This window comes from Electrona antarctica (genome assembly GCF_951216825.1).
Source record: "Electrona antarctica genome assembly, chromosome: 18".
Classification (NCBI taxonomy): Eukaryota; Metazoa; Chordata; class Actinopteri; order Myctophiformes; family Myctophidae; genus Electrona; species Electrona antarctica.
Genome location: NC_136799.1, coordinates 8,524,232 through 8,547,566, shown reverse-complemented (window position 1 = coordinate 8,547,566; position 23,335 = coordinate 8,524,232). Strand labels below are relative to the sequence as shown.

Sequence of the window (23,335 nt, the reverse complement as noted above, 5' to 3'; positions counted from 1 at the left end):
TCTGTAGGGAGGATGGATGGATGCCTGGCTAGTGGCTGGGTGGAGCTGTATTATATTCTGTAGGCAGGATGGATGGATGCCTGGCTAGTGGCTGGATGGATGGAGCTGTATTATATTCTGTAGGCAGGATGGATGGATGCCTGGCTAGTGGCTGGATGGAGCTGTATTATATTCTGTAGGGAGGATGGATGGATGCCTGGCTAGTGGCTGGATGGATGGAGCTGTATTATATTCTGTAGGCAGGATGGATGGATGCCTGGCTAGTGGCTGGATGGAGCTGTATTATATTCTGTAGGCAGGATGGATGGATGCCTGGCTAGTGGATGGATGGAGCTGTATTATATTCTGTAGGCAGGATGGATGGATGCCTGGCTAGTGGCTGGATGGAGCTGTATTATATTCTGTAGGCAGGATGGATGGATGCCTGGCTAGTGGCTGGATGGAGCTGTATTATATTCTGTAGGGAGGATGGATGGATGCCTGGCTAGTGGCTGGATGGATGGAGCTGTATTATATTCTGTAGGCAGGATGGATGGATGCCTGGCTAGTGGCTGGATGGATGGAGCTGTATTATATTCTGTAGGCTGGATGGATGGAGCTGTATTATATTCTGTAGGCAGGATGGATGGATGCCTGGCTAGTGGCTGGATGGAGCTGTATTATATTCTGTAGGCAGGATGGATGGATGCCTGGCTAGTGGCTGGATGGAGCTGTATTATATTCTGTAGGCAGGATGGATGGATGCCTGGCTAGTGGCTGGATGGAGCTGTATTATATTCTGTAGTACAGTGGTTGTTTTCAACACTTTTCATATCAACGTGGTCCCATTATTTATTCTGCATTTGAGCCACACGGACCACCATTTGATGACATTCAGCCTCTCAGACCCAACATTTTAGAATATTTTGTCCACAATGTCATGCTGTATTGAATTGATGGTGTACCATTTAGGACTGATAACAGGCAAATGTTGATCAGAATAACAATTCTTCCTCTAATTGTGTATGTGTAGACTTCTTGTAAATTACGTAATGCAGATGTTTAACAATAATCTAATGAAATGGGTCCATTTGTTTTCATTTTGCACTCTGAAAAGTTAAAGATCTATAAGGGTCCATGTGGTTACCATTACCAACTCTCCATCATTTAGCTGGAGACCACCCGGAACCCCCTAGGCCAGGGGTGCCCAAAAGGTAGATCGCGATCTACCAGTAGATCACAAAGGCTGTGCAGGTAGATCACATGACATGCCCCTAAAGAGTATTTCATTTAAATATATTGAAGAAAAAAAACGATAAAAAAAAAAAAACATTTCTCCCCCTCTATTTCCCATTCCAAGTGCATTTGTCTTATACTGTACAGAATGTAACACGAACTCTACTATTCCGAAGCCCCCTCAGGTACATATTTAAACTATTTTCAGCAATGGTATAATAATTGATTTGGTGGGTAGAGCTTGCCTAGCTGGTCATTTTGAAAGTAGCTCTCGTCAAAAAGTGTGGGCACCCCTGCCCTAGGCTCATCATTTAGCTGGAGACCACCTGGAACCCCTAGGCTCAAGTACCACTGCTGTAGTATGATGGTGTAGTATAATACTAGCTCTGGTCCATAGCTCTAATGCTTCTATGATTCTGCCCTGTAAATCATAGAAGAATTAGAGCTATGGACCAGAGCTAGTATAGTAGATTAAACCTTTTCCTACGAGGTGGAAAGCTTGGTGACGCGAGGTTAGATGAAGGCTATGCTGGAACTGGAAGAGAACATGGTTTATGAATAGTTCAGGTTCTCAAAGTTGGGCCAGGGGAACCCCTGAGGTTCTGGAGGGGGTTCCACAGGGCAGTGGTTCTTCTAAAAACGTTTTTGTGCCAAGCACCCCGATATGGATATATTTTGTCACAGGGACAAGACAAAAACTAAATCACACCCATGTGAAGTGAGGGGTGCTCTTACCATCGTACATCATGATGTAAAAGACACTAGAACGTAAAATTCTCCATTCATTGTCAAATGGAATTTCAAGTTTGTGTAGGACGAAGTTACCTAAATTCACTAAAAGCTGAATATAGGACCCCTCACAAAAAAAATCACACCCGTGTGAACTGAGTGGTGTAAGGTCTTATATAGACTGATCAACTGTGGTCTGACGTAATGAAATCACACCCGTGTGAACTGGGTGACCATAGCAACCATGCTCATTTTTTGGTACGAACAGACACGTAAACTAACAAAGCCAGTTGTAGGAGTGGTTTACACCACTCAAAAACATGTATAAGCTCCGAGTATGTACTTGTAGATCTATTTTTGAGGGGCACTATAACCAGCTATTAGGGTAAACTTCGTCCTACAAACATTAAATTCCCATTGACAATGTTACGTCAGTGTCTGAGCAAATGGACATATTACGTCATGACAAAATTCCCATAAGAGCACCCCTCACTTCACACTGGTTAAGAATTAACCTGCACAGGTCACTTAAGTTATGTGACAACAGTGAGTCACGAGTCACGACAGGGACCCAGATGATCTCATTGCTACCATATCTACAGCTCAACTAGAGGAATTTAAGATATTTGTGGGCGGCTGTAGCTCAGGAGGTAGAGCAGGTCGTCCAATGATCCCTGGGTCGGCGGTTCGAATCCCGGCTCCTCCTGTCCACATGTCGAAGTGTCCTTGGGCAAGACACTGAACCCTACATTGCCTCCAATGAGTCGGTCGGTGTTAGCGCGCCACCATTGGTGTGTGAATGTGGGAAGTGAGGACGCTGGCGTCGACTGTTCGCCGCTTCACCTCCCAATGTATGAATGAACCATTGTAAAGCGCTTTGAGCACTTGGAAAAGCGCTATAAAAATGCAATTCATTATTATTATTCACCTGTTCCCCTGAGCTTTACATGTACCAACACTAAACACATAAACACCACTAATTATGAAGGAAAAATCCTAGAACCTATAAAAAAATCTTTTAATCTTGAAAGGATGACAAGAGCCAGGAGTATTAAATACAATTCAAATAGCACTCCGACAGAAACGATTGGCTTAATACAACAGCGTTTTTCTTCCTCGACGTAAAATTGCATATCAACCCATTTGGAGAAAGAAAAAAGAAAAGAAAAGTGTTCTCAGGGAGGATTAGGTCAAATCATTTTTAGTCCAAAACAAAAAAAAGACTGCTTCACACAGCCAGGAATAACAGCAAGGTTAAACAGCGCCAAAAAACACCTCTATTACGATACAATATGGGTCAAGAAGACATCCCGTTACCATTTTAATTTGAACAGCACATACAGAAAAAGGGGAAGAACCGCCACACTGTATCCACTGATAAAACACAACGGTAACGGGATGCCACTGTATGTTAAGCTCCTGCCTACGTCTCCGGTTAGGACAGTGGTTCATGCACATCGGACAATCACTGTACATGCTATCAATCTCCCATGAAATCTACTGCGACTCGTGTTAAAGATGTGAAGTCCTTGCCCCCACCCTCGAACACAAAATCTTTTGACGTTTTTAAACTGTTTCCCCTTCCTCAAATTATCTAATATGCAGGGACAACACAAGCTTCTTTACAGTTTACATAATACAGTGTAATATTACACATTGGGCAAAAAAAAAAAAATCAAGCTCTTGATAAAACCCACCCGTCAGAATGAAGTACCAAACCCTTACAAAGAAATAAAAAGAACAAGGAACCAACACTTTGTACATTCTAAAGCTGAACCATGTTGACGACAAACTTAAAACGAGAGAAAGGAAGATTGTGGAACGGGAGTGAGTGAAGGAAGGGGGGTGTCCCTCCCCTCCTCCCCCCCCCTTGGTTTTCATGACATCTGCGACGGCGACAGCTGTGCCTTCCTCATGGAGCGCAGTGCCTTCTCCCGTAGGTGTTTCTCCAAGTCATCGAGCCGGTCGTCTACTTCACTGTCTGATTCCTTAAGGAAAGGGGGGCTCTAATTAGACGTAATTCGTTGGCAGCCAGCGGGACGGCGCAAATGGAAAGCTGTGTGACACATTTGAGGCAGCGAGCACAAGAGAAACCTACTTTAACGCATTTAGGCGTGACATCAGATTCTAAAAATGTCTTCTACATCCTGACAGTTTTCTGAAAAAGCTATGTTTCTATGTCAGTCGTTCTTCGATTTTTCAAAAATAGCAGACCTACAAGCTCGTAGCGCGCCACTCGGTGGCGCGCTATGATCTTGTAGATCTGCTATTTTTCAATAGCTAAAGCATAACATAATGCTAACACCAAAAGGGGTTCCCGCCCAAAATGGGTTAACCACACGAACCCTCAGTGGCATCCCTATTCGGGCCATGTCGTAACAGGCCAGCATTACTAAAAAGAATTACTAGATTTACAAGCTCACGTTGTTGCAATGTTGAGCTTGTAGAATGGCTATAAGCCTATCTCACAGAATTTCCCCGCCCCCCTTAATACACCCCCTTTCGGGGTTAGTGGTGATAGCGTGACGTCACTCCATAGACGCTACATGTTAACAGAGGTAATTTAAGAAGTCTACAACTTTTGTTTTCTCAAGGTAAGGTTTGTTCTATCTGTTCGAGCTGATTTACCATCTTGTTTGCTACATAATAATATTGGTCTGTCACATTTTTACATGTAGAAAAAAACGTGTAAATGCTAATGTTAAAGACACCACTATTTACCGGAAGTGGGCGTGGAAAGCGGGCTGTGAGATAGGCCTATTCTCAGCTAAAAGGGGAAAAATTAGGGGGCCAATGATAGACCCCTGGGGATCCCGGTCAACAAAGTATATTGGGTTTACGCGGTTAATACTTTGTTCTATGATGAATAGCGATCTACAAGCCATCTTTGCAGGAAGCCATCGATTTCCATTATTTTCACTACAATAGGAATCAACTTGTAGACTTGAAACTAATTTGAGAAATGCAAATCAACAAGGTGAACTTTAATTCCAACCGTTTATTTGTCAAATGTATATTATCCACAGCAAATTCGTTTTGAATAGTGCATCTTACGGACTAGAAAAAAATACTTCCCCTAAGCAAAAGTTAGTCTTTGTAATGCTACCAAATTCACATCATACTTGTCAACTTCTAATGTTTGCCTACTGTTTCTCACTGGATACATTTTCCAAACAAAGCATGTGAATGGGATAACCCATTTTGTGCGGGAACCCCTTTTGGTGTTAGCATTATGTTATGCTTTAGCTATTGAAAAATAGCAGATCTACAAGCTCATAGCGTGCCACCAAGTGGCGCGCCACGAGCTTGTAGGTCTGCTATTTTTGAAAAATCGAAGAACGACTGACATAGAAACATAGCTTTTTCAGAAAACTGTCAGGATGTAGAAGACATTTTTAGAATCTGATCACAGGCCAGAATGGGTTAAAGGCGTAGTGAAACGGAAATGGTGGACATTTTATTTTTAAGTTTCAGACGGTCTCAAGTTGAAACACCGCTATGAAGTTTCTGAACCAATCAGAGCGTCACATCCCTTCAGGGGATGGGGCGGTAGCTAGGGACGGGTAGCTATGCTACGCAGGACAGCGTGTGGAGTTTGTTTACAAATCAGATAGTCGTCCAGCTTTACCAGTTTACTCTTAATGTGGGTTATTTCTACCCTAATGTTTTCAGATACATTTTTTAGCGTGATGATTAAGTTGAAACCGAGTAATACACTCTCTGGATGTTATCTTGAATGGGAATAAAAACGGAAGATGTCTGTAATCAGTAGCAGCTGTGCAGCCTGTGCTGGACGGATGCGGAGATATGGGGAATTAAACTGGTGAGCTTCATTTTTATTGGCTTTTATCGATGTTGGCCTCGACACGTCATCACGCAGCACGTTTTCGTTTTCAGGAAGTAATACAAAATATTCTTTTGATATAAAAACCCACAAAAATGAGAATTTTCCCATTTCTTTGGCATCCATTGTTAGGTATGCCCATATGATGACCACGGATATGGTCTAAAAGTGTGAAAAACGTATTTTTCATTTCACTACACCTTTAAGGAAACTTTGAAAAGAAATAAGGGTGATATAAAGTTCACCATGTTGGAATACCCTTTTCAAGCTAGTCTCTCAACATAAAGTTCACCATGTTGGAATACCCTTTTCGAGCTAGTCTCTCAACATAGCCAGACGATTGATGACGTCTGGTTTCATGATCTAAATCAGGGGTGGGCAACTGGCGGCCCCGGGGGCCACATGCGGCCCCCACCTTCACTTAATGTGGCCCTCAGGTTAATGTCAGAATACTGAGATAATATTGGTTTCAGCTGTTTACAATTCCACAACATGCAAACATGACCCGCTTTATTTACTTAGTCTAAATTAGTAGCTCAATGCTCAACGCAAGTATAATTAAAGGCATTTGAAATTACATAAAAATGTTAATTTTCAGGATTCCAATTCAAAAATAGCAAAAATTCAGGATTTCAATTTGAATATAGCAAAAATAGCCGATCTACAAGTTCAAAACGCGTTGCAGCGCGACGCGTTTTGAACTTGTAGATCGGCTATTTTTGCTACGACAGTAATATATGGCCCTAGGGAGTGAGTGTGGAAATATAGTGGCCCTCTCCATCGTCAAAGTTGCCCACCCCTGATCTAAATTCAATGTAGCCGTTAGAACAGAGGCGAGAATGGTCGCAAACAAACCCAGGCCCATGCATTGGAAACCTATCATTAACCCATTCTGGCCTGTGATCAGATTCCAAAAATGTCTTCTACATCCTGACAGTTTTCTGAAAAAGCTGTGTTTCTATGTCAGTCGTTCTTCGATTTTTCAAAAAAATAGCAGACCTACAAGCTCGTAGCGCGCCACTCGGTGGCGCGCTACGAGCTTGTAGATCTGGTATTTTTCAATAGCTAAAGCATGACATAATGCTAACACCAAAAGGGTTTCCCGCCCAAAATGGGTTAACACCGTCCCAATATGAAGGACCGCCCCAAATATGTTGCACTGGATCTGGGTATATATATATATATATTTTTTTTTTAAATGTCGTAAATTGTTTTTTCCAGTTTTAGCAACGATATTGAATAGATGTCACCAGGCGTCTCCGTAAGCAGAGATCTCCGATCGTCTGGCAATGCAAGATCTAAGAATCTAATCATACTGAAATAAAGGGTGAGGAAAACTAATCTTTAGGACTGTGGTATGCGTTGGACATGTCATGGAGAGTATGTGTGATTGGACTTGAATTCGATGGAATTGCCATCACCTTTTTCGACTCTGCGTCCTCGTTGGCCCCCTGGTTGTCCGGAGCGTCTCCGGCTCCCACGCTGCCAGCCTTCTCCTTCTTATGCTTCTTGTGCTTCTTGTGCTTCTTCTCTTTCTTGTGTTTCTTTTCCTTCTTCTTCTTCTTCTTCTTCCCTCCGGCCTCAGCATCTGAGTTCTGTAATGGCAGATTTACAATTTAGGCATTACAATAATCCAGATTCACAGTAAGCAAGAACAAAAAACATGGTAATACATCAAAACATAAACAATCAGACCCGTCTGAAGTGAGTGGTGCTGTACTGTGCTTGTGCTGTACTGTACTGTACTAACCCGTCTCCCTGGCCTGTGTGTGTGTCTGTGTGTGTTAGGCTGTGCAGCAGTGACACTTGGTGGTGAACAAACGCTATAACGCTATTTCCGTGCTCGGACCCAGGGACACACACACACACATAGCTGTCTATAGAAGTGGTTGCACCACTCAAAAATAGTCATCATGTAAGCTTAAGAACTACGTAAGCTACGTAAGAACTACGTAAGCTTAAGAACCTAACAGTGGAATATCTATCTAAGGAAAACTATACACTATAGAGTGCCATGTCTACATAAAAGTGCTATTTAAGTTACATAAGTTGAGCCTATGCATACGCCTGTAGGAGGTTGAGGCTAGGCTAGGGCAAGTGCTACTTCCAGCTTCCCTGCGTCGGCTGATCCGAGCGCACGGGAGGGTTTGTAGCGTGCGATCAGACTTGCAAGATATGGCGGTGCCATCCACCTTTGGTTGCTTTGAATGTCAGCATCAGAGTTTTGTACTCTGTGCGGGCAGCGACCGGGAGCCAATGGAGGGAGCGGAGACGTTTCACACAATGTATTATTAGAATGAGTGCTGCAGTGCAAGAGACCCCCTCTCCAGTATTTGTAGCATTTCTCAGCTGTTTCGTGTTTTCCAGGGCCAACCTGTAGCGCAACAAATCCAATCCAGAGACGCAGTAGATCATTTTTGACCAATAAGTGCATTTGGAGTGTGAAAGGTTCACTATTCTAAGCTCCTTTTGAAACGAAACTTGGCTAAAACATGGGATAAATATCCCTTCTGATCCAAACATCCGGAGAGACGGTCATACTGTGTCGTTTTGGGTTAGATTGATTTTTATAGTTTAACCCATTTTGGGCGGGAACCCCTTTTGGTGTTTTAAACATTACGTTATAATTTAGCTATTGAAAAATAGCAGATCTACAAGCTCGTAGCGCGCCACCGAGTGGCGCGCTACGAGCTTGTAGGTCTGCTATTTTTGAAAAATCGAAGAACGACTGACATAGAAACATAGCTTTTTCAGAAAACTGTCAGGATGTAGAAGACATTTTTAGAATCTGATCTCAGGTCAAAATGGGTTAAGGTGGAGAGTAATCTAAAACCTCCACACTATGCTCTTCACATCGCCTTCATCGTAAAGGTGTGACGTGTGATTTAACCCATTTTGACCTGAGATCAGATTCTAAAAATCTGATACATCCTGACAGTTTTCTGAAAAAGCTATGTTTCTATGTCAGTCGTTCTTCGATTTTTCAAAAATAGCAGACCTACAAGCTCGTAGCGCGCCACTCGGTGGCACGCTATGAGCTTGTAGATCTGCTATTGTTCAATAGCTAAAGCATAACATAATGCTAACACCAAAAGGGGTTCCCGCCCAGAATTGGTTAAAACCACAGCAATGCATGTGGTTTGGAGGGAGAATCGTGGGCACAAAGTAAAAAGTGGGTGGAAGGCGGCTTTGTGTACATTCCAAGCATGACAAACGTAGAACAACTTGTGCTCAATAAAGCAACATGTGTATTCCGATAGCGGACCCACCTTGCTTGGGCTTCTGGAGCCACTGCTGGCCTTCTTGGCCGGGGGAGGAGACCCACTGGCTGAGCGGGCAGGCGAGGTGGAGGCAGGGCGTTTCTGTGCTGCTGGAGGTGGAGGGGAAACGGACCTGGACAGGGCTCTCCTCATAGGCTGGGGGCTCGGAGACACTCTGGGGAACAGAAGGAAGAGTTAATAAAAAGAAATGAAACATTTGCTTTGACGAAACGAGAATGAGGCGTTGATGAACTCATTCAGCGCAAAGTACGTGTTTTACATGTTTTTCATTGAAAGCCCAGAGCGCCAGGAACGCGTTTTTTTTAAATGAATGCTCGGTTCCGCTGTGGTCCGTCAATGAATTGATTCCCCCGGCCATCCGCCGTGATCACAAGCGCGATCTTAGAACACTTTTTTTTCTCGGATTGCGGCTCAGATTGAGGGGTTTCAACAGAATGTCGATGTTAGGAGCTCATTACTAAATCGTTGCTACCTCGCGGATACAATATTATGAATGCGTCTGATAGTAGCCAGATTATTTTTAGGCGATTTAGCTTGCTGTTCATTTCTCCGCTGTATCCGGCGGCAGGGAAGTTGCAGCGCCGGAGTCAATGAGTTCAAATAATAATAAGTCATTCCTTTTAGAAGCCCAGTGTAAAACGTCAGCCCTACCACCACCTACCTCTGCTTGCGTGGCTCAGGAGTCCTGGAAACCCTGCGGATGGGTCTGCTCCCGTGGTGGGAAGGAGACTGCTGCCTCCTCTGGTTGGATGGAGACGAGCCGCTGTTCTCAAAGCGACCCTGAGGGCTGACGGAGCCCCGGGCGTTGTTGCTGCGACCGCGGATGGCAGGGGACGGGGAGAGGGGGCGGTTGGCGGCCGCCAGGGGGGAGCGCGCGTCCCTGCCGCCGGGACGGTTAGAAGGCAACATGGGGCTCCTCCTGTGCCTGGGGGGAGGAGAGGTTGACGAGGGAGGCGTGCGTCTCTTCGGAGGAGGGGGAGAACTCCTGCGCTTGTTGGGGGACCGGGAAGGGCGCCGCTTGGCCTGCGGAGAGCCGCCGCGCTGCTGCTGCTGCTTGGTGGGCGAGTTGGACAGCTTCCTCTTGGGAGGAGGCAGAGGGGAGGGGCTGTAGCGGCGCTGGATGGGGGGAGAATAGCGCCTGGGGGACGGAGAGCGTCTGCGGGCAGGTGGGGACGGAGACCTGGGGAGGACAGGAGGACACTCAGAGAACTGCAACATGGACGGACAGCCAGTGTTGTTTCATCGACAAACTAAGATGAAAAATGTTCACAGAATACCTTTTTTCACTGACGAAAACTAAACAAAAACGAAATACAAAGCTATGACGACTAAATATATAGACATCATCAACAAATAAAAACATGTTAGGGAGGGACTAGTGGAGAAGTAGATCCAGTAGAACTAAAAGAGAAGGTATCGCGACGTGTAGTGAGCTTGTAGATCTTCTATTTTCAGCATGCAACCAAGTGTATAGATCAGGCATTATGACGCCATCAAGGCCGGCCAAAAGAAAGTTGACAAACTAGACTAAAACCCAAACATCGCAGATGGCAAAAAAAAACTAAATCAAAATTTTGCTGTCGAAATCACGAAGGGGCATGGCCTGTACCTGCGTCTAGGTGGAGAGGGTGATCTACGGCGGCGTGGGGGGGAGGTGGAGCGACGACGCCGTGCTCCAGGAGAGGGAGAGCGTCTCTTCCTGCAGAGAGAGAGCGAGAGTAACAGAGAGGAGAGAGAGAGACACATTATTAGATGGCACAAACACACAACACATCTTTACATGTGATTGTCTTGGACTGCTGTTCAGCCCAGCGGTCTTAACACTAATTAGGCCTTGGCCGTGTATACAACACGTCCTTTCTAATCAAATTGCGCATGCACACGGCCGTTCACTAACTTGTTTGCGGCTCTAAAAGAATGGCTCGTATCTCCTAATCTAGGGAACTCTCCATGGTTTTGACCAGATGCGTGATTTTCAGAGTAAAATTTGCCATATCTGCTGGCACTCTAGTGGCTTTATTTTGAAGAATTCCCTGGCAAAAAAAGTGCAAGAGAGTGGGAGTGGCATGCTGTGCGTGTGTGCGTTTCTGACCGTGGCGAGGCGTCTCGGGCGTCTCTGTGTCTCCTCCGCGGTGAGGGTGTGTGGCTCCGCCTCCTTCGAACCTCGCCGTTCCTGGCGGCTCCCGGCGCTCCCGCCGGCCTCTTCGGTGCCTCGTCCTCCGACGAGGAGGAAGAGCCTGTATCTGACAGATAAAAGATCCAAATAAGGGTCCATTTGGTTACCAACTCTGATTCAGTTGGGGACCACCTCAAGGACCACTGGTGGCCCCAGGACCACTGGTTCAGAACCACTGACTATTGGCACAAACCACACCGCTGCAACTCCTTGCAACAAAACAAACCACACCAATGCAATCAGGACATCCCTAGTTGCACGTAGTCGCATGTTGCAAGGAGTTGCATGGCGACCGTCTGGTGTGGTTAGGGCTTTAGAGCAAAGAAAAACATCACGGTGTCAAATGTCAGGGAGAAGGATGGGTTCAAGATGACAACTGTGATGGACAACTAAGACTCTGAGGGAGGTCAAGGTCACGGTAAACTTTATTTGGCTTGGGCTTTCACCCCTGCTGCAGCCCCACACACACACACCAAAAACATCAGTGATAAAAACATAACAGAAATGCATAACAGAGGACACACACACACACACACACACACACACACACACACACACACACACACACACACACACACACACACACACACACACACACACACACACACACACACACACACACACACACACACACACACACACACACACACACACACACACACACACACACACACACACACACACACACAATTAATCTAGCCTAGGATGGGCAGAGAAAGGAGATGGAGAGATATGAGAAAGAAAGAAAGGGGGGGGGGGGGGGGGAAGAGAAAATAGAAATTTTAGAATAGAGCACAAAGATCAAAATGCTTCCAACCTGAAGATGTCTGACGGTTCTGTTTGCGATAGCTGCGTCGCTGCTGCACAGAATCTGCCGTTTCTGCCGTTGCCCCTTCCCCTTCCCCTTTGTCGTTTTTATCCTCCTCTGAAATGGAAAGCACAAGTCTCTGGTCAGTGCCCAGGAAACCACATGGAAATACAGTACACAATCTAGATAGTTTAGATATAGCCTATTTTCAGCGCCTAGCTTTGCTCCGTGACCGATTTCAGTCATACGGATTCCTTAGAAGACGGCATGGCATGTCTTCTATGGAATCCAAACGACTGAAATAGAACCTTAACCCAGTTTGGGCGGGAACCCCTTTTGGTTCCCGCCCAAAATGGGCCATCTGCTATTGAAAAATAGCAGATCTACAAGCTCGTAGCGCGCCACTGTAGGTCTGCTATTTTTGAAAAATCGTGAAAATATTTATTTCAGAAAACTGGAGGATTTAGATGATTTCTTTTTTAATTTTGAGGTCAGGCCTAAATGGGTTAAATCCATGATAAGTGTTTTTGAAGCACACACACACACAGCCTGACTGACGCTCACCTGACTCAGACCCATCAGATGTCAGTCTGGGTTTTGCTGCAACAGGTGGAGAATCATTCCTCCCTCTTGGTTTTTGCATTGGGCCTGAAAAACAAGTCAGTGCGACCTTTAAAATAACATAAATAACTAATAATTATGTATAAGTTATAAGCTGACATCCATATACATCTTTGAGCTAAGGAACAATGTGTGTTTCAGCGTTTTCCCTATAAGCATTATCACAAACATGACCACAACTAGTAATCGCAGGTGTTTTTTTGTAACCTATCGCGGCTGTTTTTCCCACGCAAACCAAACCCTCATCAGTGGCTAAGCTAGCAGAGTGTAGTGCTAGATCCCTTTAAATGTAGATACAGAAGAACACCAATCAAATTGTTGGTGTGGTTTCATTTATCCAGCCATTTTATTCAGGTTTAGACATTTTTGAGTCTAAACGGGTTTAGAGTTTGGTTTGGTCAAGACTAGGGTAAGGATTTGGGAGGGGCATTCCATGTCTTCATTTTCTGGGATTTCACAATACTTTTCTACCCAATTCATTCACAGAACAAATCAGTTATGAGCAGTGTACTCCTAAACAGGAACGTTTAGTCTGGTGTTTTTGTACTGAAAAAAAAAAACCTTAGGGGTGTCACGATTCTCCAAATCCACAATTCGATTTGAATTCCAATTTTAATGTCACGATTAGATTTTTGATCGTCGTCGTTGACGTTGATAAATCAGTCGAACTCAAAACGCACAACTCTAACCCTAGTAGTTTTCACAAGTTAGGGGAAAGTACCATTCTGCCATGTCGTGACTCTGCAGTCGCAGAATTGCAACGTCACGCTTCACATAAAACAGCAGCTGACTTTCAAGCTCTTGGTGACTCAACTTGACTCGATTTTAAGGTCACGGATTCTTGCTCATTTTGATCGATGATCTACTTTTAGATTGTAGTGCCGCCTGGTATAATTGTTTGGGGGCGGAACGGACCTAACAGCCTGTAGACTAGAGTTTCCTGCCGTGGTTCTAGAAAAGGTCTGCACATTTTCTGCCTGGCAATTAAAATATCAAGGGAACCGAGATAATGAATGTCCTAATTGCCAGGTCACAGAGTTGAGGACATGACATCAAGGCTCTTGCTTGTACTAAACCTAGTGAACCGAGCTAGTCTTATCAGCATATCTGCAATTCTATTTTTTTCACATGCGCTTGTATATCTATTTTTGAATAGTATATATATATATATATATATATATATATATATATATATATATATATATCCCCACTGTTTTTATTAGGCATTTTGTATTTCTGACATAATTTGACAGACAATTTTTAACTCAAATCTTTGCTTCTGGGGGTCCCTGAAACTAAATATTTTTAGATGTGGGGTCAGCGGCCAAATACTTAGGTATTTTTTCTAGAAAACTCTTAGGATTTAGAAGACATTTGCAAGAAGCGGCCTTAGGTGTAAATGGGTGACGTACCAGACGACCTGGACGGGGAGGCGGAGCCTCTTGCCTTCCTGGCCCTGGGAGGGCTGGCTGAACGCCGGGCCTTCGCCAGTGGGCTGATGGACGTGTCGGGGTGGCGCGCCGGCTTCCTGGGCGGAGTCACCGACGTCCTCTTCACGGCCTTCTTGGGCGAACGAGAGGGGGAGGAGCTGCTTCCCGTGGACGAGGCAGAGCGAGAGCGCCTCCTGGAGGTCACAAAGAGCATTCTTTAGTTAAAAGGTTCTACAAATCTACATGTTCCATCTGAAGAGCTCGTACATTTACATCAATTGTTATGCAATTTGCATGACCAAAGACTTTAACTCGGAGGTGCTACTGAGTCCGACAAATATGAGATGCAACACTGGATATAACGTGACTAACAGACTCATGCATGAGCTTAAAGGACCCCTTCGTCATTTTCAACCCATCTTCATATAAATGGTCCACACTAATGAGATTTTAGTCTTGGCCTGGCAGCGGTGTGATAGGTCCTGTTGCACATCCGCGCATGGTGGCGCATGTCGACGCAAGTGATTCAATTCAAAGGCGCTGTGGTTGCTTGAAACTACATGCATCTACATGCGTCTAGCCACAACCGTTTGGGACCATTGGTGTGGTTTGGGCTTAAGCCCTTGGACACTGATCAGCCTCGGTTGGGTCACCATGGAGGAGGGTGTCTGTTGCAAGAGCAGAAACACCCAGTGACTCCAGGTCATGATGATGATGTGTCCACATTTATGCATCAGTAGATGTTTTATTTACAGATGTCTGGTCTCAGAGGAGAAAACCAACCAAAACTCCATCAGGATTATCGTGGGCCCAGCTGAAGAAAACTGCTCAAAACAGAGTCCGATGGCGGGGTGTGATTGCGGCCCTATGCTCCACCTAGGAGCCTACATGAATAAGTCAAAGTAAGTCAAGTCAAGGTCTCAGAGGAGGGCTGTGTGAACCGTGAACACACTGACCTGCGAGGGACAGGGGAGCGTCTGTGTCTGTGTCTAGAGCCTGGAGGGCCGCGCCTCGGGGGGCTCCTACGGCGAGGGGACATCCTCCTCCGGGGGCTCGGTCGTCTGCGTGGGGAGTACGATCTGGGAAGAGAGGAATATAGAGGGTATTTTGACTGAAATTGCAGATCTTTAAGTTTCTACTTCTACATTTTAACTCATAAGAAAACGAATAAAAATAAAGACAAATAACTTGTTCTGCACAAATAACAAAATTTCATTTGACCACCTAAGCTCTATTCAAGTAAAAACTAAATTGGGAAAAGTATGTTTCACCTATGCCCAGTCCAAAATAAAAAACCAGGACATATTGGCTGCATAATAGAGGGTATGCGCATGCTTAAAGTGAATGGCACATCGAGTGGCAAAGCAACAGGCAAAGTGAGTTTAACATTGTTTAATGCAATCAGATTGGACTTTTCTGTTTGGATGTATGGACTATCAAGGCCAGAAAGTAGTTTTTTGCCACTCAGTAGGGGTTTTTGCATAACTTCCGGGTTTGATGATGATGTCACACGCATACCCTCTATTGCCAATACCGGCTATTATATCAGTCGGACTCTACACAAAACACACACAGTAATCCGTGAGAGGTTTATTGCAGCAAAGGACAGCCCTACCTGGACCGAGAGCGTCTTCTGCGGGTGCGGGAGTGGGATCGTGAGCGGGAGCGATGGCGGGGCCGATCCCGCTTGCCGTCCTTCTCGCGGGACTTGGGTCTCGGCTCCTCCTTCTTAACGGGCTTTTCAACCGACGGCTCCTTCACCTCCGTCACAGAGTCTGCCTTCACCACCTCCACGACCACATCACTGCACACCACAGGGAACATGTATAAAACACCTTCACAGGGAACATTTATAGAACACCTTCACCACCTCCACGACCACATCACTGCACACCACAGGGAACATGTATAAAACACCTTTACCACCTCCACGACCACATCACTGTACAGAGTGCAGACCACAGGGAACATTTTCACATTATTCATTTGTTGTGAGCTTATAGAATCTATAAGCTCTATCTATAGATGATAGGATCTGCTACTTTCGCCAAATGTTTTGGCCCAGAATATGCATACTAGGGTTGAAGTGGTCAAGAATGCCAGAGAGAGGAGGGTATAGTGCCAACCTGGTGGAGGAGGCTTCTTGGATGACGGGCTCAGGCACGATGCTTTCCGACGTGTCAGGCTCAGGCTGGGGCTCAGGCGCAGGCAGAGGCAGCAGAGGTTGAGCCTGTGGCTGCGGCTCATCTGGCTTTGGGGGGAGCTGCATCAACGCAGGTGGGGGTGAACTGGACCTGGGACTTGGACTGGGTTTGGGTCGCGGCGGGGAGCGCGAGGGACTGTGCTTCCGGTCTCGCTTCACGGGCGACCGTCGGCGTGGTGACGGTGTCCGCGACTTACGTCTAGGCAGAAAAGACACAAATGATATGGAATTATCGTGTTTGTATGATGAATGATATAGAAATATGGTGTTTGCATGATACACATTACATACATATAATAAATATGGTGTTTGCATGATACACATTACATACATATAATAAATATGGTGTTTGCATGATACACATTACATACATATATCTCCTGGGGCTCTTGGACTGAGCTCTCTCTCTGCTTTCGTCCTTCTTTACATCAATCTTCTTCAGAGAAGCAAGCTTCTCCTGTTCAATCTGCCAAAGATAAGACACAGCAGTAGTTAATGGATTAACTTATTCTATGACGACAATTGTATTTGATGGCGCATGTTGTCTGGGAGACACTAATGCCTATCTTGGCAGGTCAAGTGTCATCTCAATAAGGCTCTTGTCTCTTGGTTAAATAAATTCAATTTTTTCTAAATTTCAGATATTCACTTGTCCTCACAATACTAGAATGATAGAATTCAGGTTAAAAAAACCTCCCTTTTAAGTTGAATCCACACCCGCAGCAGTAGTAATTTCTACTGCTGAGTATTGCTGGGTGTTACTGTGTACTAAACATTCGAAACACCCATGTCACTTTCATTTGGACGTCGTCTAGTCCATGCCTATGAAGGCACGGAGAAGCAGCCTTCAGTTACTACGGTAAAGAAATCTCAAGACACCTATTTAGCACTGCCCTAGGTCTTATCATTACTCCATTGTTTTGTTTGGCTATTGTTAAATTAAATGTTTTTCTATATTCTTTTTTTCATTTCATAAATGTTTCTCCCCTTTACATTCTGTGAAGCACATTGGGTTGCAGTTGCTATATTAAATGTGCTATATAAATAAAGATTGATTGATTGATAGATATTCGAGACCACGGCGCACTTCTGGATTTCTGCTGCTTTGTCTCACCGGCAGCACTTTTCTGGCTCAAAATCGCGTCACAGCGGCGTTCGCCCAGCACCATAAACAATGCTTTCTCAGAACGTGCAGAGCGTGTAGAGCACCACCGTGCGTTGCTGCTGGTGGTGTGAAGCTCACAGTTCCTCACCTGTCTCTGCTTGATCTCTTCTTTCTTCTGCTCCAGGAAAGCAGAGGGGATGCCGGCGATGTTGTCTTGGGCACTGAGCAGTAGGGGCCACAGGTCCCTCATGAACTCCCGGGCGTTCTTCCCATTCAGGAATCCCGTGAGGTTGATCTGCATCATCTTGCTATCCGGATGCTGCAACACACACACGAAGGGGGGAAAGGAAAAAAAGAAGAAACATATGGCCATTGAAACGTGGGATGGAAAAGTAGGCGAGGGGGGCAGCATCCCATTAAGTGGACTGCCTACCCCAAAGACCCCCACTTAACTTCCCTTCTTAGCTGTATAATATTAACCATAAAAAGAATGACTATGAAATTCAAAATCCTCTGGGTCCAAATTAAGGACCGAATCATAAAAATATCAAACGAGGGTGTTCTGTAAAAATCCTACGCACTCTCCTGAAACTGAGAATGCGAGTTAGCTGGAGGATAGACATGTCTTTATCAAATAAAAATCACCCCACTTGCATGCAATACTGCTGTTGTGCCTCCCATGTAATAGCTGCCATACAATTAAAGTGATAACCCCCCTCGTTCGTCTATACAAATTGTACCCCAACACCCTGCTAATGTATACTAAATATATACTTCGTCGTACGACACTGTCACTTGCCGAAAACAGCCATCTGCGAGCGTATTTTCGGCAAGTGACAGTCGTATGACGACGTATACACCTATATTTAAAAAAAATACAAAGAAATCAGGCTTTATAACTCTTTGGAGTTTCTGTCAACTTGCTCTCAAGTCTCCACCACAGTGAGTCTATACTACTCCTCAGGACATAAGAACATAGAGCCACAGTACAGAGTGCGTTAAAACCCAACACTGCCAAGTACAGTCCCCGGGGGTCTTCTCAGTGAGATCAGCGTGGGACCAGCGGGCAGGGAGCTCCCTTGGCTTGCTTCCGCCTCCCTACTGCTTGAGACTCAACCACCTTGAGCTTAATGTTATATCATTTATCTAAATTGCAAGAGACGAACAAGCAATAATGAGTGCACAGTACAAAGAAACGGGGATTTATTTTCAACAACTGTCACAAGAATGATTCTGAGATACCAATTATATACTTTTACCAATATGCTACAGTGCCCTTTAAACTATAGCCTTTAACTCCCTCCCCGTTACCCAAAACATTGAATCAAAATATAGTAAGCAGAATCTTAAGTATACTTGGACCTTCATCGCCTCTAGCTGAATGAAAATCAGATCACAAGTTATACAGTATACACAAACACCAAGATTTCCTAACAAATATACCATGGATTGGATCATAAAACAAAAAGATTTGTCATAAGGTTCTGAGCAATACTACTCCAATTTATAATTTTCAATTATCCTAATATATAGCATGGATAATGGCAAATTATTCCTTGCCGTGTGAAACCCCAAGTTATAGTGAAACTTTAACCACACGAACCCCTCGCATTTATGTTCTTGGGGTGGCAAGAATAGCAGACCTACAAGCTCACAGCACCACGCGGCGCAATGTGAGCTTGTAGATGGGTTATCTTCTGCGAAGGAGCCCTGTGTGGACGCCCTGGGGGACCCAAGTCAACTAAACATAGGGTTTATGTGGTTAAAGTGGGGATGCTCTAAATGCACAGGTTTATCTGACTACAGTAGATCTCTATGACGAGGACTGTACAACATGACGCATGCATACTGCAGCAGTGTTGATTTCGCCGACTAAAAACTATGACAAAAAAATGTTCGTCGACTACCTTTTTTCACTGATGAACACTAAATAGAAACTAACTAGACTAGAATGTTAGGAAGGGACTGGTGGACAACAGATCCAGTAGAAGTCATTTTACACTTGGTTGCATGCTGAAAATAGCAGATGTACAAGCTCACAACGTGCCGTGCTGCGACACGTTATGAGCTTGTAGATCGGCCATTTTCAGCAAGCATAAAATCAGCCATTAGGAGTTAGGACGGGATCAAGGCCCGCCAAAATACATTTTAGTCGACTAAATCAACTGTAGATTTAGTAGACTAAAACTAGACTAACTCAAACATTCCGGGTGACTAAAACTAAATGAAAACTATTCAAGAGACTATGACTAAAACTAAAATTTGCTGTCAAAATCAACACTGTACTGCAGTCCTCACTGATAGCATACAGAACATCAATGCACACTATATGGAGGCTTAACATGAAAGCGTTGTTAAAAGGCTGGCTTTTGTCTAAAACAATCCAAAGTACAACTGCCACTGACATGTCAAGTAGCATTATGCATTAATCTTAACATTATACCATAATGCTAGACGATAGACTGCTTTTCTGTTTCCCCGGCAATTCCAGTTAGGGCTGAGGGGGATTAAGAAGTAAAGTTGCATTGCAAATTGCTGTTAAGAAAAATGATACGGCATTGTTTCAAATGTCTATAGCTGTCATGATTGTTATTAATCCCTCCACATAACTCACCTCAAACCACACACTGCATCATGAAGGGAGAGTTGGGCTCAGTGACTTTGGGCTCAGGAGAGAGCTAATTAGGTGTTGGTGCTATACTTCTGATGCAAGGTATAACATCCATATTGGTTCAGGCCTTTTAAATCATAAATCACATCATCATTAGAAGATTGCTGCACAAGAGGCACTTTGTCACATCACAGCAACAACAAATGTCATTATGAATCCGCTTTAGGCTTATATTGCTGTTTTCACCCCACCCCCATTTAATTTAGTAATCTGACTTTTAACTAAAGCGTCATTTATTTTCTAACAGCCTTTCATGTCCCTCTTACTCTTTAGGCAATAGCCTGCAATAATACTTTGTTTTGTGGAAAAACAAAACAAGTTATTTTGTCAATGACATTACCTTCTCCTCCAGCTGGTTAAATACGAACTCTATGACGACATCGTCCTCGAACCCAAGGATCTCCGTCACTCGCTTAGTGATCCACGGTTTGATGACCTCCAGGTTCACTTTGGTCATGTCCACCTAGAAAAAGGTAGACGGAACAACAACAGCAAGGGTTCACTCACAAATTACACAACTTCAAACATACTAGGTTGTCAAAATGTTGTTAGTGAGAAGAGAACTTCACATTCTAATAGATACGGTTGAATGCATCTTAGTGATGCTAATAGGGTGCATTTTGCACCCCAAAACGCAGATTATTGATAATGGACCCATCCGTGGACCTTTCTGGGGGTCCCATGGACGCTGTACTGTACTCAGCACTGTACTGTCATTTGGTGCCATTTAATTAACTTTATGTTTGCATGTACTTAAGTTTGCACTGTTTGCATAACTCAGCAATTGTCAGATTTAGAACTGTGTTTATTTCTTTAAGATACGGTATATTTCATACATGAATATAACCATATCATACTAGAGTAAATGAGAGTTAAATGCTGCAATTTGTAAAAATGACAAAATATGACTCCTAATGTCGTTGAAGCGGGATTCATAAAATGTCCATGGGACCCACCCCTGGGTTCAGGGACCCATTACATTGAAAATACATCACTGCATCTACAGATGACCGAAATCTCAATAAACTACAAACTAGATTTACCAATTAGATTTATTTTTTTATAGAACACGACATCTACACAATTGCTGAATAGTTGGAAGCATTTGATGGACAGCATAATCAGATCACAACCAACCAGATGCATTTGCCTAGTGGTTAACATAGTGGCAGAACTGTACCTTCTTGTCCAGACATTCTGCAAATTTCAGCTGCTTCAGTAACTTCTTATGTTTGTTGCTGAAGCGGTTGTCTTGTTCCGCACTGGTACCCTTTAAATTAAACCGACAAATATAACAGACATTACTTTGACATACAATTAGTACAGTACAAGAACACTTTCTATTATGGCCAATGAGTGCAATCACAGGATAGTCAGCTACAGGAAGATTTCCCAGGCCTAAATACAATATCGGGGCCCAAAACCAGATTCATTCTTTAAGCTTAGCTGAGCCGTTTAGGCGATGATTCGTTAGCTCATCATCGGCTCTTGTTAACTATTGATATCTTACACTTACAAGTTCTGGAATATGTAATAGGCCAGAAAACTGAGACCTGATATAAAGACATGATAGTAACCAATCGCTCCCATTCCCAGGAGGTGAGCTGTCCTGAGAAATATCTGCACTAAGGGGGAGCGTAGACATGTTCCACACTCCACAAAAAAAAGTTTGTTTTGTTCCCCGCTTACAATAACCCTAAAACTAAGGTAAAGTAAGGGAACATAGAACCTGGGGAACATAGGGATGACCCCCTCCACGGTTGAGAATTACTTTTCTGATCACAGGGCTACACTCTCTCTCTCTACACACCATATAGAGACAGTTGTAAAATGAAAAATACACAACTAAATCTCATGGGGGTCTGTGGCTGGCCCTGCAGCCTAATAATACAAATCAGGTTGGGGGTCCTTGATATGAAAATGTATGAGCACAGACTGGCGTACCCCAGAATGTCTCAACCTTTTCAGATAATTAAAAGAATACAATAAACATGCGGGCATGATGATGACCCATATTCGGTGGTTTCAAAGTTTGACTTTTTTCTTGACTCGTGAGTGTCTCGTGCGTGCATTTGTTGCGCCGTGAAGAACCACCAGGCCTTTAATAATTCATTGGACTCGAGCCATTCATTCACATACATAGCGGGGTGTACTGTACTGTCGCTTGCCCTTGCCCAAAAGGTGCTCTCTTGTATGTCGGCAAGCGACAGACAGCCTCGCGTGGTGGCCTAGTAGTCGGTGTGTAAAATAAACATGTACTTTGCCATGCTAGCCAGCCAGCCCAGGACGAAGTGTGCGTGAGCCTTTTTTTTAGCCACTTTGTCCCATCATGGCGAACACTTTCACAGCGCTTTAAAAAGCGCATTCAATCTACAAGCGCGTCGTATCGAGATTGTAGATCTATACCATTTGTCTTTGAAACATTTAAGAATTGAATAAGTGGGTAACCAAACACACGGCCGCCATGTTTATTAGCTTGATGCTACGAGTTAGCTCAATGCTAAGTTAGCTCAAACGGACCCCGGTCTACTTCCTGGTGTCTTTATTATAACGGCACTTCCATCATCCCCAATTCAATGATCAAACGCCACAAAATAACCGAGATTATCCAAACGTTAGCTCACATTGTCCATGTATGTAATAACACCGTCTTAACCAATTAACTAACTAATGAAGTGGAACAGGATCAGGTCCCCCCCACCCCCACCCCCGAGGTGTTTATTACAGACAGATTACACTTTGAATCAATGGCGTCGCGTATTAAACCAACCGGCTACACACTGCTGTTGCTGCTGCTAAGTTTTACACAAAACCAACACGATTCAAAATGCACTGGGTAACGACAACAAATCGTGTAATTGGTTTTTATAAAAGGTGCTTTACTTACGCGGAAGAATCCCGCGTCCATTGTGGTAGAAGAAGGATATTACAGATGATGTTGAAGACAGACAGACAGTACGTGTGTGGGGTGGAGGTTTCAGTCTCGACTCGAGGCTCGGAGGCTCCGGCTAAACATGGATGGAAGAGTGACACACCATAGGGTAGTGATCTCTCGCGTGAGTATGGCGTGGTCACGCGAGAGAGAGGGCTCTGGGTCTCGCCAGAGTAGACCGTTAGAAACCGTTAGAACAAGCTAATTGCCGTTTGATACTAATATTTCGTGCCAGGGACAAAGACAATTGTTAAAATAATAATAATAATAATAATAAATAAAAACTACGTAGAAATAAGAAAATACATCTACAAGTGAAA

General features: G+C 44.2%; 1 protein-coding gene across 4 annotated transcripts; it reads right to left on the bottom strand.

The window, feature by feature from the left end:
• Positions 1 to 2,946: 2,946 nt before the first annotated feature.
• Positions 2,947 to 23,092, bottom strand: srrm1 (serine/arginine repetitive matrix 1). 4 transcript variants are annotated; one of them, XM_079528491.1, is made up of 17 exons: positions 22,971 to 23,092; positions 21,264 to 21,353; positions 20,424 to 20,546; positions 17,561 to 17,731; positions 16,679 to 16,773; positions 16,231 to 16,506; positions 15,720 to 15,908; positions 15,061 to 15,183; positions 14,087 to 14,298; positions 12,618 to 12,701; positions 12,063 to 12,170; positions 11,162 to 11,312; positions 10,679 to 10,768; positions 9,731 to 10,249; positions 9,058 to 9,223; positions 7,210 to 7,383; positions 2,947 to 3,932 (listed from the first exon to the last, which is right to left on the bottom strand). In XM_079528491.1, the coding sequence occupies exons 1-17, from the start codon at positions 22,989 to 22,991 to the stop codon at positions 3,822 to 3,824; spliced, it is 2,703 nt and encodes a 900-aa protein (XP_079384617.1). In that variant the 5' UTR covers positions 22,992 to 23,092; the 3' UTR covers positions 2,947 to 3,821. The 4 variants fall into 4 exon arrangements, with proteins under 4 accessions (XP_079384617.1, XP_079384620.1, XP_079384619.1 ...); XM_079528494.1 differs by having other exon boundaries at positions 2,947 to 3,925; XM_079528493.1 differs by having other exon boundaries at positions 11,162 to 11,306.
• Between the last annotated feature and the right edge of the window lie 243 nt (positions 23,093 to 23,335).